This window comes from Macrosteles quadrilineatus, unplaced genomic scaffold (genome assembly GCF_028750875.1).
Source record: "Macrosteles quadrilineatus isolate MER2022 unplaced genomic scaffold, UCM_ALF_1.0 Scaffold_3__2_contigs__length_128488019, whole genome shotgun sequence".
Taxonomy (NCBI): Eukaryota; Metazoa; Arthropoda; class Insecta; order Hemiptera; family Cicadellidae; genus Macrosteles; species Macrosteles quadrilineatus.
In genome coordinates, this window is record NW_026542596.1 from 52,418,265 (window position 1) to 52,435,830 (window position 17,566).

The 17,566-nt window shown below is 36.1% G+C and overlaps 2 protein-coding genes across 2 annotated transcripts; both read left to right on the forward strand.

The window, feature by feature from the left end:
- The first annotated feature begins 52 nt into the window (after positions 1-52).
- Positions 53-9,584, forward strand: LOC128989202 (uncharacterized). Its single transcript, XM_054411074.1, has 4 exons — positions 53-136; positions 5,707-6,537; positions 6,777-7,406; positions 7,611-9,584. Exons 1-4 carry the CDS (start codon positions 53-55, stop codon positions 9,582-9,584), a joined length of 3,519 nt encoding a protein of 1,172 aa, XP_054267049.1.
- Positions 9,585-10,534: 950 nt separating this feature from the next.
- On the forward strand, positions 10,535-11,615 carry LOC128988910 (dynein light chain 1, cytoplasmic-like). Its single transcript, XM_054410681.1, has one exon. The coding sequence runs from the start codon at positions 10,601-10,603 to the stop codon at positions 10,868-10,870; it is 270 nt and encodes an 89-aa protein (XP_054266656.1). The 5' UTR covers positions 10,535-10,600; the 3' UTR covers positions 10,871-11,615.
- The last annotated feature ends 5,951 nt before the right edge of the window (positions 11,616-17,566 follow it).

The window sequence follows — 17,566 nt, forward strand, 5'->3', positions numbered from 1 at the left end:
TAGGGACTCGGACTAGGGTGGGTTGGTGGGTTGGCCGGGTTGGGTTGGGTAGATGGGAGGAACGGAGGAGTCAGTAGATGAGGAGAGGAAGCGAAGAGATAATGAGATGAGAATGATGGATGAGATTACCATCGATGTATAATAACTCCCTGGATTGCGCGCTCAGGTTGAAGTAGGGCTCGAAAAACGGTCCGTCGCTACCTCGCTCTGTCCGCGAGGAGTGGGGATAAAGGCATGAGTCACCCTAGTGGCGAGCGTCGCGCCCGCTCTCGCCGTGTATTGCTATGTTAGTTTTGTGGAAATATTCCGAGGATAATTGATTGTAATGAACTTAAGGAGGTTTTATAAGCAGATATAATTAATCTACGTACTTGCTCACACTTTATAGACTATATGTCAAAAGTAAATATCATAAGAAATGTAGTGGTGATATAAAAGAGTTAGCTTTATTTATATTTGAACATTAACCAGAGCAAAGTATATCAGAATAATTATTTGATCACATATGCATGTCATCATTTGCTTCGGTGAGGCCCAATTATTATTGAGAGACTGTGCATCATTTAAGAATATATAATTTGTTTATATTATAATATGTTTCTTTGTCATACTGTGATTAACGTGTTTTGAAATAATATTATGTTGCCAAATAAAATGAGTGTATAATATTTAATGCCAATATCTCAAATGTATTCATTATTCTCACTGAAGTAAAATAATAACAAAATATTTTCTTAGGTATTAAATACTACTGTGAAATCCAACATTTATTCTTTGATTCAAAGAATTTTGTTAACTATAGACTACCAGTAAGCATTAAAATGTATAAACATACGCCTGTAAATTAAGTTACCATTCTTCGTAATGTAATGACATATTTGATGTAATAATATAATGATAATGAAATGCTAGAAACTCAGTTTCTATATCCCGTAAACTGATGCTGAGCCGGCCGAGCTCCTAGCGCCAATGCCGCGCCAAGTGAGCTTTATGCCTATTTTTAATCACTTAAAAATGATACAAGCAGGCTCCGTATCAAAAAAAGGTTCAAATAAAAAATAAAATTCATACTTTCATCTCAAACTTTGCCGCAGGAATTTTTTTCCTGACCAAAAAATACAACAGTTCCTCGCTTACTACATATTTCATGTTTTTAATGGTGTTAAAAAACAATCATCTGTTTTAATTTGCCTAAATAAATTATAAAAAATATATTAATGTCAAAACTAACTACATAGTAATGAACACTGGTTTTTCCAGAAAAATAATATATCAATTTGAAATTTTTATGTTAACAAATAAGTGTAGCAGAGCAGGTTGAGTGAATGTATGTTTGTGTAAAACAGAGAGGCTCATCGGCCCGTCCTCCTCATCGGTATCCCACCAATTCGACTGGTGGGCACGGACCGTTTTTCCACCACCTAGCGCGCTATCCAGTAGAGTTATTAAACATCGATGGTGATTACAAAGTATGAGAATGGAATGAAATTGAGATTATACATGGCCGCGGCCTTCGAACTGGCAACGTCGCAAGTGGTGTTGTAACAGCTGATTTTTTTGGAAGCAACTAATGGTATTTGTGTATTTACGAAAGATTGATTACTGGACTATGACAATATTGACTCCGCTTAAAAATGTACAGATATAGATTTTAATTCATATTGTTTCAATTTTCAATGCTGTATGTTTTATTTTCAGCATTTTAATAAATTTATGTTCATAAATTAAAAATTAAATCAATAAAGTGCGAATTAATGAGCTGATGTCACGTGTCTGCCACATCTTATGGGACGTCTGTCACTGAACAACACCACTTGCGATGTTGCCCATTCTACCAGGCCGCGGCCTGTAGTTAAAGGCGGCCGTGGATTATAGATGTGGAGAAAAGAACACAAAAATAAGATTTGTTTTTCTCCTGTCCTGTCTGCATAATTTTTATTTCATTTCAGCTGCGGATTTTTAATAAGGACAAAATGGGACTATTCTATTGGCTGAGGGAATACCAAGGGCAGCCAACTACACTAGCGGCTAGTCCCTGCCCACCAAATCTGTTCGGGGGTGAATCTTCTACCCTCCAGCTGTTGATTGGCTGAGGGAACACCATTACTGCAACGATACAGCATGGTGCCGTTGGCCTCGGTGGTAAAGTGGATAGAGGGCCGGGCCATAGGGAGCAGGGTTCGAATCTCTCCTGAGGCACTATATTTTTGTCTCGGATTTTTTTCATTATCTGCAAGTTTGGTTGGTTTGGTTAGGTTATGACAGTTTACTTTACAATTAAAACATTACAAAATTTAATTTGAGCCAATTATAGTTTTATTTTATGAACAGAACTATACCTTAATTCGATTTTTCATTATCAGCAAGTCTGGTTAGTTTGGTTAGGTTATGACAGTTTAATTTTATAATTTAAAAAAAATTAAAAATTGAGTTTGAGGCATTTATAATTTTATTTTATGAACAGGACTATTCGTTCGATTAATAAACCTTCATTGGGTTTTTTCATTATCAGCACGTTTGGTTGGTTTGGTTAGGTTATGAAAGTGTAATTTTAAACAATTATAAAATTGAATTTGAGGCATTTATAATTTTATTTTATGAACAAAACTGATTTTTTAATTAGTAAACCTTAATTATATAGTCAATCAGAAGCCTCTAAATGACACTGTTGGCAAAACTCTTATAGCTCAGTGGCAAAACTAATAATGGAATAAAAATTCAGCTGGAGGGAGGGTAGAAGTTTCGCTCCCGAACAGATTTGGTGGGCAGGCACTAGCCGCTAGTGCCAAACTACAGCCAACGGAATGGTGTTCGTGGTGTAAGGTGAAGGCCCCGTCCTAGCTGAGTGGCAAAAATTCGGTCGGCGTTGCGTGCGTGCGAATCGACCGGCAGCAAAAATTTCAAACGCACGTTCCTAGCTGACCGAGCGATGCGATGGACGGTGTTGCGTCAACGCAGCTGCCTAGTTTTTGAGTACTTGTAGCGTTTGCGTAGCGGCGTCCTAGCTACATAGCTAAGCGGCAAAAATTCGTTCGACGGTGCGTGCAGCATCGCTCGCAACGCCGACCAAAAGTGTGTGGAACTTACGTCTGTCGTCGCGGGGGGGGGGGGGTGCGGTGCGGCAGGGACTGGAGCCCTGTCTTTAGTTACAATTCAACAGTGAATGGAAGTGTGTGGTCATGCTATCCCAGGGGAAAGGCGTAAGTTTATTTTGCTTGATAGTTCGACACTAACATACTTACCTGAAGAGGAAAACTGAGAATTCTGTGGCAACTAGAGCACCTACTAATGTAATTTTAGGAAAGGCATCAGTTTGGTGAATTCCATCATCTCTACTATAAACTAAGGGCTTATCCTGATTTATAAAAAATAACACAAGGATGTCAATTGAAACCTTTGATCATGTAGTCAAGTGAATTGAAAAGAGATTTCTTGTTAAATCTGTCATGTCGAGGTTCGCCGCAGGTAGCTGCGTTGACGCACCACCGACCATCGCATCGCTCGGTCAGCTAGGACACTCTCATATGTTAACGTGCGTTTGAAATTTTTGCCACCGGTAGATTCGCACGCTAGCAACACCGACCGAATTTTTGCCGCTCAGCTAGGACGGAGCCTTTACACCTTCTGTGTAAGATCACCCTTTGCATCCCTTTTCCTTTGCATTCTTGAGTCTTGAGCAAACAGTAGTGCCAACTTAAAAGTCCGCGAAAACCGACTACAACGTGGAAGGTGGGAGTGGGACCAAGGCACTATGTCACAGTGCTGGATAGTTGTAATAAAATCTTACCGCTATAATCCGACAAACATATCCAGCTTATTGCAGCGAATCGATCGACAAATCTATCCACTAGTGTGACGTCATGGATCCTGCAGTATGGCCTGTTTTTTTTTCTATAGTAGCGCCTTGGTGGGACGCAGAAACGGCGGGAACAACACTACTAACTAGGACACTTTTGTGTCTTGGACAACGTTACATTACGACCTAACCTCTTCTGGCCAACAATTGGCTCACTTACTTACACTGGCCTCGAGATCTGAAACGGTGTGTATAGTATGATTTCGGACCATGAGCATGCGGGCACTGCGGGTCAGTATAAAAATATACAACAAGCTAATACATGTAATACTGTAATACAAACATATCCTGAAAATACTTTTAAGACTTTAACTTCTACAAGTGGCTTTTGAAAAACCCTTTATTTTATTCTCTAAATGATTTTTTTATAATATTTTTAGTACAGGTAGCAAATAACCCTAATTACTGTTGGATTTTGTTGGTCATGAGGTATGAGGTTTAATAACATCTATTACCCTAAATACCACAAATTTATAGTAACATAATGACCAGTTTTAATATTTAAAATAAGCATTGTAACATGTCTACGTTTGTGTGGTTAGCTATATTGTATTCAATCCCTGACTATGCTATAATTTTAGCTATTTAATGACATTTTCAATAAATTTAAAAAATTCAAATGACAATAAACATATATAATTTCAATAAGGTATTTTTTTGATCAGCTCAAATAAATTGACCCCATTATAAAAATGGACTTCATTCAGTTCTATCATAATTAGACTAACCAACACAAGTAGACTTCCCATCCCATTGTAAATTGTTAAGCTCGTTTTTCGTGCCTAGTTCATGTCCGGTGACACTAGTGTGGCATAGTGTCGACGAAATTTTGTTTATATTTTTTAGAGTTAATTTCATGATTTCTGCTCTACTGTTTCGTTATAAAACTAGAGGGGATGAGTTAGTTATTGTTCATTATTATATTATTTTATTTGGTTAAACGGGGTTTTATTTAATTAACACGAAATAAATTGTCAACAAACATGACATCTACAGTGCACCGGACAGAACTAACGATAAAATTCTGTGAGGTGGATTGGATCATTGGAGCGGCGAGTTGCACAAGCATAAACATGAATAAGTAACAGTGTTTTCTAAGCTCAACAGTTTAAGTGAATTTTAATAGTTTTAACTACTCTAAATTTTGTAAAAATCATAAGTATGAAAGAAATAAGAGAGGAAAATATTTTGATAAAGTAAGTTTTAAAGATTTGTAGTATAGTAATCTTCAAATCAGCTTATACAAGTACTGGACCAAGTTAACCTATTTTCAGGTTTTGTAAACCATGACAAAATTTTTATTTTGTGAAAATACAGATTCAGAAGGAAAACTATTTTAATTTGTGAGTTTATTTTTATTTATATATCGACTGAAAAACTTTTGTTGAAAATTTATTTCAAAAACTTTGTGTGAATATGTAATTGATTACTAGCCTATATCAATAAATAGGAAACAGGCTACCTTCAAACTAGGCCTCATAAGGCATTTTGTGAATAAGAAAATTTTGCCTGCCAACAAATTTTAGTTGTTCTATGTGTTAAATACAAGTGCCTGTCTGAGTTATAAATGTATTATTTCAAATCTCAAGAAGAATTTCAGTGTTGTTTTGCATAAATTACTGGGCACATATTGCGTTGATTTGACGATTCCAAAAATGACGAAACCCAAAGGGAAAGGTAGAGAAATTAAATGCCCTAAATGTAACTTAAAAATTGTGGATAACAAAGGAAATTATCTTGGCTGTGATGGCAAATGTAAGAATTGGTATCATAGTAGTTGTTTAGATTTAAGTGACGAGACTTTTCAAAAAATAGTCGATGTGGCAGACCATGTTAAATGGTTTTGCAAGGACTGTGATAAGGAGATTGACAAGTTCGTTGAGAACAATTCTGACGAAGTGGGTCTTGACTGCAACCCAGCGCTTCAAACCATTCTAACTGAGTTAGAAAAAGTCAGTAAAAACCAGTTGGATATGTCCAGACAGTTATCATCCTTACAAGAAGAGAATGTAGCTAATAAATTGTCAATATGTGAAATAAATGAGAAAATTAAAGAGAGAGAGCCTAATGACAATCGGAGCAATTGGCCAGCTCTAGGGAAAAAAGGGAAGTCTCACCGTTACAGGACTACAAATGACATGTCTGAAGATGAGTCTCAAGTCTGCGTCAATGGTGCAGGCTCGGCCTCGGACACTTTGGAAGAAAATAGTTCCATAACTAACAAAGAAGAAGAAAATTCGAATAAGAGTATTTTATCTCAAGAAATGGAAACTAATTGGAGCCTAGTATCAAAACACCAAAGAAGACATATAAATAACAGTGGGAGAGGAGACAATTACGTTGAGCCCATGCATAAAGGGAATAGCGAAAAAATTACTGCGTCAGTTGCTCACGGCACGTCCTTCCCAATCACAAACGAAGAAATCACCAGGCCTACTCATAAAAGATCTAATGGTGACAAATCTCTTCTTAAGAGATCAAACAGACCGATTTACGGGAAAAAAAGTGCAGAAGATTGTGATTTGCCAGTAGTGAGTAGACCGGAGTGGTTATTTGTAAGTAGACTTGGCCCAGAAGTGAGATGCGAGGATGTTAAGTCCTTTGTAGCAAACCTATGCAACAGTGGTGAGGTTATATGTGAAAGACTGGAGACAAGATATAAAACCTACAGCTCGTTTAAGGTTGGTATACCTAGTAATATGAGAGATAAAATATTGAGTGGAGACTTGTGGCCTATGGGTACAATCCTTTGTAAATACACTCCTAAAAGAACGATGCCAAAAAACTGGGCACGCCCAGCCAGGCACTAGGCCTGGGGCTAGTTAGTAAAAAAGTTGGCCTAGATAGCACTTTCGATACCTGGCCTAATGTAAATATAAATGTAAATAGCAAAATTATTATATCTTCTTTAAATGTTCAGTGTCTGAGGAACAAAATGGAATTGTTATCCTTTTTTATTGATGATGAGAAACCTGACGTGCTCTGCCTTTCTGAGCACTGGCTAGTCAAGGATGAGCTAGAATTTTATACTAGAATATCGGACCTAAACCTGACAACTGCCTTCACTAGATCTTCATTTAAAAATGGAGGCACAGCCATTTTTGTCTCGCCTGCCTTAAGTTTTAAAACTGTTGACTTGAGTGCCTATTGTGTTGAAAAAACACTGGAACTTTCAGGAGTTGAACTACATCTGGAAAACTCGAGTATCATAATCATCTCAGCCTACCGGTCACCCGATGGGGATTTCAATGAATTTATTGATCTCTTGGAGAAATGTTTAAATTTTTTAGCTAGAAAAAAGTCTAAAACTATATTACTAGGCGACCTGAACATACACCTGGAGACCCTGTCCAAAGAAGAAACCACCTTCACCAACCACCTACGATCTTTTGGCCTGTTCATTGGAAATAGGCTACCTACCAGGGGGGAGGCCTGCCTTGACACTGTGGCCACCAATCTGGATTCTTGGGACTACAAGGTGTCGATAGTGGATGCGCTGGTTGCTGACCACCTTGCTGTTGTAATGGAGTTGAACTTCGATGCTGCCCTGGTAAGCACTCAGTCTAATCTTTCTTGGCATAAAAATTATATTTTTACAAAAAGAATTGTAAAGAGTGAAAATATTCCCTTGCTTCAGAGAGAATTGGCCAACACGCAATGGCAAAATAACATGCTAAGTCAGGAACCAGGCTATGCTTTTGATCAGTTCCTTAAAGTACTTATTTTAAATTTTAACACAGTCTTTCCATGTAAGAATTATCACAAGAAATCTCCTAGTAGCAGTAAACCAGACAAAAATAAAATAGGCCTAATAGATAAATCCTGGTATACAACAGATCTCAAAAAACATAGTAACTATGTAAAAGCTGTACATGACAGATACAAGTATGAAAATAGTGGTGGAAATAAGGATAGGCTGTTCTCACTCTATTTGGAAGAAAAAAAATCTTACAGAATCAAGGTGCAGGAAGCTAAGAAAAAAGCAAATATGAGTTACATTGATGCGTGCCCGAACAAATGCAAAGCTGCGTGGGACGTTGTTAAGATCAACACACCTAAACTGGATGTACCAAGCTCTGTTAATAGCCCTGACGATTTCAACAACTTTTTCATCAGGTCTGTGGAGGAAATTGTGCAGTCATTGGCCGAAGACCCCAGCGGAGAGGTTTGGAACATTGATGGAACCAACGTAAGAACCACAGAATGTACGCTGAGTCAATTCAACATGGTGAGTCCCAATCAAATACTCAATTTAGTTAAAAATTTCAAGAACTCTTCCAGTCCCGACTACTACGGTATTTCGTGCCATATTTTAAAATCAATTATACATCATATAATAGATCCACTCACAGAACTGATAAACCTATGCTTGGTCAAGGGGGTCTTCCCTGAGTGTCTGAAGATTGCTAGGACAGTCCCAATTCATAAAAAAGGTGATTTTAGTGTAATTTCAAACTACCGGCCTATTTCTATTCTGCCAGTACTCTCCAAGATACTAGAGTCCATCATCAAATCTCAGTTGCTTGATTACTTTGAGGAAAATAACCTCCTTTCTACTTCTCAACATGGATTCCGGAGGGGCAGGTCTACAGTCACTGCTCTGATATCCCTCATGGAGCATGCAAACAACACCTTTGAGGAGGGAGGTATTCTTGCCTTAACTATGTGTGACCTCAGTAAGGCATTCGACTGTGTCAACCACAAGATTTTGCTCAGGAAGCTGTCAGCTTATGGAGTTTGTAACGTTGCACTCCACATGCTTACTGACTACTTAGACAACCGTAAGCAGATAGTGTCCTTGGAGGGAGCTGTCTCCAAATGTAGGTCTGTGGAGCATGGTGTCCCGCAGGGAAGTATTCTTGGCCCTCTGCTCTTCATTATACACATAAACGACCTGGACCTGGATGGAAGGACCCTTCTTTTTGCAGATGACTCAACCTTGGTAAACAGAGGATTCAGTGCTGATGACGTTCTGTCAGAGGCCAATGAAACCTTCACCTCTGCAAAAAACTGGTTCCAGAGCAATAAGTTAAAACTTAATGAAGATAAGACTCAAAGAATATTATTGTCTCTAAAAAAAGAAATCCCAGCAGGGAACAATGAACCAGTCAAAATTCTAGGCTTCTGGCTGGATAACAGGCTTGATTGGAACTTTCATGTGGCCAAGGTTTGTTCAAAATTATCAAGAGTAATTTGTCTTCTAAGGAAATTGACAAAGGCGTTAACTGTGGATCACCTTCTAGGAATCTATCATGCCCTGTTCCACAGTCATTTGAACTATGGTCTTCTGTTGTGGGGACACTCGGCGGCCTGCAGTGATGCTCTTGCTCTGCAGAAGAAGGCGTTAAGAGTTATGGCATCAACTCATGACCTTGAACACTGTAAACCTCTTTTTAAAAAATTTAGAATCTTCACAGTATATAACCAGTATATTTTCAACTCTCTAAACTACATCAAGCAGAATATCAATCTTTTTAATGACAGAACAACCATACATCACCATCGAACTCGTAAAGCTCAAAATCTGGAAGTCCAAAGATGCAGGCTGAGCAAAACTCAAAAATCCTTTCCAATTGCAGCCATAAAACTATTCAACAGCCTCCCAGCTGACGTGAAAAGCCTCACAACCTCAAAATTCAAGAACCACATCAAACATGAATTACTAGAATGGCCAGTATACACCCTGAATGATGTAGAAGGAATCCCACTATTCACGGGAAAGAAATAGCCGAAAGGCATATGACGCAGTCAATCCCACAAGCTGGGTCAAAGACGAAGACATCAAGTATCAAGTATCAAGTATTGACTCTCTGGTTCGGTCGGTGCAGAATTCCGAACTCTGCGCGGCATCGGCGCCATCGCCAATCGCCATTCGCCAATTCATTGATTCATTCTCATTGCCATTCTGCTTCTGTTCCCTGTTGTCTTGTCGTTGTCGACTGTCGTTCGTTGTCGTCTGCCTGCCCCTGCCTGCACCCTGTACGTACCGCCACCGCCACTGCACTCCCCGGTGGGGCACACGGGAGGGACTAAGGCTAACATATCTTGTAGTGTCAGCGTTCGCCGCTAGAACTAAGTTGAAAAACTTTAAATGATTTTTTTTTTAATTTTTAGTTATAAAATTAACTTTTTAATTATAAAATATTGTTTTAAAATTATAAAAAATAAATTTTTAATTTTTAAAATTAAACTGTCATAACATAACCTAACCAACCAGACTTGCTGATAATATAAAAACTATATAAGATAAAAATCTAATTAATAATTACTTATAATTTTTAATTAATTATAAAATTAATTTTAAAATTTAGTATTATAAAATTAAACTGACATAACCTAACCTAACCAACCAAACTTGCTGATATGAAAAATTTGTTGACAAAAAGTTAGTGCTGCCAGCGGGGATCGAACCCGGGACCTCCTGAACACCATTCCGAAATGCTACCAACTATGCCACGAACACCGCTGAAATTACATCGTTTTGTTACGGTAATCATGTCGCCTCAAGAGAAGACATTAGCCACTATAGATATGACGTCACTACACCTTTAGCCTTAGTCCCTCCCGTGTGCCCATTCCCTGCACTCCCGTACCGTACCGCACCTGCCTGCAACGGCAACGTGTTGTACTACTGCAACTGCATTTAAGTTTGACTTCACTTCAGTAACCTAAAACCTAGCCTTTATTTATTCGTTTGCACGCACATAATCTCAAGGGTGCTTAACGATAGTCTAAAATCTCATCATGACGGAACGCAAAGCAGTAATAAAGAATGCGGACATGACTGAAGAGATGCAGCAAGACGCAGTGGACTGTGCTACACTAGCCTTGGAAAAGTACAACATCGAAAAGGACATTGCAGCCCACATTAAAAAGGAGTTTGATAAGAAATACAACGCCACGTGGCATTGTATTGTCGGGAGAAATTTCGGGAGTTACGTTACTCATGAAACTCGACATTTCATATATTTCTATTTGGGCCAAGTCGCTATCCTTCTGTTCAAGAGTGGATAAGTTTTTCTCAAACCTGTGTAGGCCTATTCACCAACACGGAACTAAAATGTTGGCCTATTCAAAAAGTGATTTTTTATTTAAGGTATTTTGTATTCAAGACTGAAATACATATAAGTTAACTTAGGGCCTACCGTATATGTCAAAATTACTTAAGTTACTTACCTTCATGCATAGGCTAGGAAGATTTGTAAACGTTTCTGTAAAGTAAACAAAGACTTAGGCCTAAGTTACAAGCCTAGGCTTATGATTGGTAGTTTTTGTTCCTATAAATAGGCTAGCTTTATAATTTTTACGCCTATCAGTATTTTTCTTAAAACGAAGTAACTTAAGCATCTGGGTAGGCCTACTTAGGCCAAGGCCTAGTGAAAATGGTCAATTTTCTCTAAATTAAGCTATGTTAGGCCATATAGCCTATTCAATCTTTTCTTGGCAGGAATAAGTTGCTGTAAGAAGGAGGACCTACAACTAAAACCTGATGCTGAAAAGCAGTTAATTAGAAAAGTGGTGGGCGTAGCCTAGGCCCTAGTTATTTTGATCCTAATGGTTTTCTAGTCTAACTTAAGTTAGGCGGCTTTAGGCCTAGGCCTAGGTAGGTTTTAGGGTTGGCCTAATGTTAAGCTACATCTAACTTACCCTGATTGAGATAAACGAGGCTTGATTAAGTCTAATATTCTCTTCCTGTACCAAATGTAAGTTAGGTCACAAAAGGTTTTTTGTATTAAAGTACTTTTGTTACTCTTTGTAACTCAGATGTTTTAATTAAATTAAACCTGTCCATAAGTTATGAATGAATGAATGATGAATGAATTCTTTATTATTTCAATACAGAACATCAGATTGAATGGTACAAAAAATGATTTATGAAATATGAATCCCCTAATGGGCTATATGCCTGTGGTTGGGGATTGAGTCAATCATCCGCACAAAAAACAATAAATTAGGCTACATTCAAAAAGGAAAATTTATATATATATACATTGTACACAGAATTTGTATACAAGAAAAGGATAAATAAAGTAGGATAAAAGTTACACGTGTAGAGGAGTATATGGAATTGTACAGAAGAGCCACGTTAATTTGCCACCTATGGAACTGGGACCATGGACGGAACCGGGGCTATAGAATACAGGGGCTGGCTTACGTCGACGAGCAAAGTGGTTACACTGCGGTCCATATACATATCGCTCATTAACATGCTTCCCTACATTTACGTAAGTTAACTCAATTGTTCGTATGAAACAGCCTAGGCCTATATCATTGTAATCTGCATTAAGTTAACTGCTGAGTCTTATGTTCAAAAAAAATTTTGGTTATGATGAACAATAAATTTGTTAAGATAAAAAATGATAGGTACTTACTTATTAACTTACAAACTTGTGAACTACAAAAAGTCACTAAGTGAGGATTTTTTAAATTTTTGGGATAGGAACCAACTTGAGCGAGAAAAATGTTTAAGTTAAATTAACTTTTAGTTGTAGGCTACATCAATAATTAGTCTGAAAATTCTCGAGAAAACAAACAGGTCGTTTATTATTCGTCACAAAGTGGCGAGTGACACAACTTCACTTTCTATCGTTTGTTTGCTCATGCCCACACCATGCTTTGTAGCATGATATTCAAAAAATGGTTTTTGTAGTTATTGTAAAAAATTATTACCTAAAAAATTGAATGGAGTAGAGTAGAGGCTTGGAATATTAAGTTTACCTACCTTTTTGGTGTTGGCCTACTCCTTGTAATGCTCTAAATGCACTTCATTGGTTTCTAGGAATGTTCAATGGTTTTATTTTAGAATTTATTGGTTCAAAATAGTAAATGGAACTGTAACACGCAATAGTTTGTGCATTAGTTAAACCTAAAGTATTACGAGGTGAGCGAGAAAAATTGCCTGCCAGCAATACTTTAGAAGGCCTATTTATAAGTACTTGCGTAACTTCTTGATCAGCATCGTACGTGATATTAAATTACCTGTAAGAAAACAAAAAGTCTTATAACACTTGTAATAATATATTTAGCCTACACTTTTACTGTTGACTCACAAGACGGTAAATACATATAAAAGGTTTGATTCTTGTCATTCGCCTACTGGGTCTGATGATGATTGGAGTGACCAATGGAAACCGTGAAACCGATCACTACTTACCACCTTTTATATGTATACTGTCTTGTGAGTCAACAGTATTTTTTAAGTATAAATATTTTATTACAAGTGTTATTAGACATATATCTTTTGTTTTTTTTTTCAGGTTCAATAAAACATTCCAACTTTATTTAAGTAACACTCAATTTACTATCTTAGATCACAATTTTATCGAGATGTGGTCTGACATTTTTGTGAAAACATTCGTTTCATATTTTACAGTAGTAGCACACTCAAACATTGAAATATTTTTGAGCGATCATTATTACTAAACCAAAATGGTTGTTGTCCATTTCATGCCCTGAGCAGAAATGTATACCATTTGGGAACAAATTTACTCCTACACATTGTACAAGTCCTTAATTATATTGGTTTCCCTTAAGACAAATATTCTCAACTAGGTGAAACCCGGTTATTTTCAAGGATTACGCTAATTCATCTAACTGCGATAAATTGAGTGAAATTGTACATATTTTGAGCATTTAGCATTGTTTAAAGATTAATAAGTGTAAAAACAATAATGATTGTTACCAAATATGGTTGATCATTCAATGAATAAAATATCTCCCATACTGTACGTCATCGGAGTTATTAGTATATTATCTGGTATCTCATCGTTTGGATTAAACTTTAAATAGTATTAAAATCGTATTGGTAGTTAAACACTTCCGTGATTTCATCAGTGTAATGCAGATTAATCTATGATTTTATTTGAAAAAAATATCTGTTTGTTGGGAGTTTCTAACTTCAAAGGGAGATATCCATTACAGTGCAAGTTTGATTTTTCCTTCGTCACGTCGCGTCAGTTCATATCGTACTTCTGTGCTAATGAATAACCCTCTATCACAGTTTTGAGAAATTTGTTGTGGGGTTACTGTTAAAGCTGGAATTCCTTGACATGGGGGATGTCAGTTAGTTGTCTCAGTCATATCAATTACATAAAGTTGTCAATATAATCTCTCTACGGAATGTGAGGTGTAGTGGAATATACTTGAAGTGAAGTTGGCTTTTATTCTTAAACTGTTAGGGGCCTCCTCATTTATATGCGGCTTCATTGACAACAAATAATGCAAATGACATAGCAATGGGACATTTCCAAAAAGCAAAAATAGTGTAAATTTGCTGTTACGTAAATATTGACATTTACATGCATTGTTAATCAACGTATCTTATAAAAGATGATGTGATCTAGTTTAAAAGGAATATGACCTTTCTGTCATGACAGTAGCTGCTTAGTTTTCCAATGATTGAAAACATGTATGACAATAATCTCATGAACCTATGATGATCTGTCTAGAACAATATGATAAAAATAAAGACAAAAATGGTGAAAAGGGCAGTCACCAACCCGTAAAATAGATATAAGGTCAATAAGAAATAATTTTAAGAGTTACTGTGATTAAAGGATTTTCCACTGATTTCGTCATGGTATATATTGCAAAACATAACATGATACAGAAAAAAATTATTTTAAAATCAGAAAATAACATTGCAAATGCTTCTTTTGGACAATTCAGTAACTCCCAATTAATGTGTCTTGTTTAAAATACAATTTACAAATTAACAGCTGTTTCATTAAAAAGTATTATCCACATGGCCAAAATGTAAACAAATCTGTAGAGGGATCTTTAAAGGCTTCTGGGGCAGAGCCCTAAGGGAATTTACTTCGTTTTTCTTTTGATAACCCATCTACAGACCAAGACCTTTCTTTTGACACTCCTACCAAGTTTCTACGCCCAGCCGTTCTCTCAAATTAGTGGAGACAAAGTTTCCAATTAAATCTTTAGATTCCCCCATGTTAATCTTATGGGAGAAAATCCAACTTTGATGGAAGATCCTGCCCAAACTAATAAAGATATCAAAAAACGAAAAACACTTTGCAAAACTACTGATCAGGGAAATCCTTTTGACATTTTAATCATCAAAATCGGTCCAAAAATGAGGGAGGAGTTCTGTTCACAAAAATCGGCTTAGCGTATTATATACAGGGTGTTTTTTTACAAACTTGCATCTTTATTTATGTAAAAACCGCAATAGATAGAAATATGCGGTTTGCAGGAATCATCTATTGACGTAGGGGGCCCAATTGTTTTGAATTCAACGTTACATTCACTTTCCGCCCCTGCCCCCAACTTATTTTTTTAAAATAGCAAGGTACCCCTTGTGACATATCAAATGAAAGAGCATGAAAAAAGAAAATGTTTGATGAAAAAAAATTAAAAATCGGTTCATAAATTTGCGAGATATTTCCCACCCCTTCCCCGGAACTTGATTTTTTTTTTAATAGCAAAGTACCCCTTGTGACATATCAAATGAAAGAGCATGAAAAAAGAAAATTTTTGGTGAAATTTATTTTTCATTTGATATGTCACAAGGGCGGGTACCTTGCTATTAAAAAACAAGTTATGGATAGGGGAAAAAGGGGGGGATTATCTCACAAATTCATGAGCCGATTTAAAATTTTTTTTCACCAAAAATTTTCTTTTTTCATGCTCTTTCATTTGATATGTCACAAGGGGTACCTTGCTTTAAAAAAAAAATTAAGTTCCGGGGGGGAGGGGGGGAATATCTCACAAATTTATGAACCGATTTTCAATTTTTTTTCATCAAACGTTTTCTTTTTTCATGCTCTTTTATTTGATATGTCACAAGGGGTACCTTGCTATTTAAAAAAATTAAGTTGGGGGCAGGGGGGGAATGTAAATGTAACGTTGAATTGTGCCCCCTACGTCAATAGATGATTCCCGCCAACTGCATATTTCTATCTATTGCGGTTTTTACATAAATAAAGATGCAAGTTTAAAAAAAACACCCTGTATATAGATAGATAGATATTCATAATGTTTGCAACTTAAACTTAGGCCTACTTTGAAATTTATGCTCGTGTAGAGTGGGCCTAAGACCCCCCACCCTGTACAATTTTCTACTGGCGCCCTAGATACTAGTACCTGAAAGATGTAGGGTATATGAATTTGTTTTCATCAATCAATAACAGTTTATTTCACAACTTAAGAATACATTGTATTGATTACGATAACATACAATAAAATATACATTGATTGTACAAAACTAACTGAGAACAATTTATAACAAACTGTACTACCTACATAAAATATTTGTAAAAATAACATAGAATATAAAAGTTTAAATTATTTGTGGATAGTATATGTTTGTAAACTGCACATCAACAGAAACAAATAATCTTTAAAGCACCAGAAAAATATTTTTGTGAACTATTAAAACTAGACCACTATTATGAGTTATTTTGACACAATTTTTAAAGGAAAACATTCAATTGATGTTTTTGATATCATCACCATATAATATAGGTATATAATTCATTTTGTTGTCATTTAGGAACTAATAATAAGAATACCAAAATAACAGTTGGGCTAAACGGTTGGCATAAAATTGATTTTTCAATATGTGTTTTAAAACAGTAAGTTTGATTTTTTTATTAGAATAACTATGCTAGGTTTATAAATATAAAAATTGTTTATACTTAAAGTTCAAAAATGTTTTTGATCTAACAGTTTATAAAAATATACAAAATAAAACTATAGGCCAAACAACAACTTAACATAAAGCTTAAGAAGACCTACCTATGGAATAACAATTACATAGTTTATCTTAGTGCTATGGAATTACTCAGCTGCAGCTATGCGAACATTTATTTTTTATTTGCATTCAAGAAACCTCTTTCGATAGAGATTTTTGCGAGGTATGATTGCTCTTAAAGATGGCAGGTAGGTGAACGATGTGTCAAATAGCAGATTATGGTTCTTTTTATCAGTGTTAAACTATAAAACCACCTTGATTTCTAACTCGACTCGGTTGTGTGATTGTTTGGGTAATCCGGTTGAGTTGCCAACTCTACAGTAATCGGTTAAGTGAGTTGACTTGCCTACTACTCGGACTTAAATAGTTATTTCAAAAGTTGAGTTGTTTGGCCGGTACAGACAGGTTTGAGATCTGCACGGTTAAATTGGATCTTACTGAAGTAAAAAACGGCAACCACTTAACTGGAGTTTGAATTTTTAAGAAATATAATGGACGTAGAATCAAGCAAACGAAGGTTGCGGATGGAAGGAACAATTTGATATGTCAATTTTTATAACTTTAAATTTTACTAATCTGAAATTATGTAATAATCTGTCAATATCTGTCTGTCTACTAGTATTTTTCTCGGTCGATAAATAAATCAAATTAAAATTCTATGTAACTGGATGATATGTATTTGAACTGTAAATTTAATACTTTGCTTAAGATTAATTTATTTGCATTTTGCAGCAAGAACAGAGTTCATAACTATTTCAATTCATGCAAATAGTAAATGTTTGTTGGACAATTTAATAACACTGGTTTTTCACCTTATGTACGCTAGAGAAATTGACAGTAAACAACAAATAAACTGATTCTGCAATAATACATCAGATTTAACACAAAACTACCCGTCCTAGCACAGGGATATAGTAAGCTAGTGGTAGTTAAATACCAACAATAACATGCCAACATCTTTAATCGTTTTTATAGTCAGAGCTGTTCTGCTGTTGTAGACA

Coding starts and splice junctions, on each gene's coding strand:
- LOC128989202 (XM_054411074.1), top strand. CDS start 53: ATGGGAGGAACGGAGGAGTCAGTAGATGAGGAGAGGAAGCGAAGAGAT. Junction 137..5,706: donor TGGATGAGATTACCATCGAT/GTATAATAACTC, acceptor TGGTTTTGCAAG/GACTGTGATAAGGAGATTGA. Junction 7,407..7,610: donor TGAACTTCGATGCTGCCCTG/GTAAGCACTCAG, acceptor TTTCCATGTAAG/AATTATCACAAGAAATCTCC.
- LOC128988910 (XM_054410681.1), top strand. CDS start 10,601: ATGACGGAACGCAAAGCAGTAATAAAGAATGCGGACATGACTGAAGAG.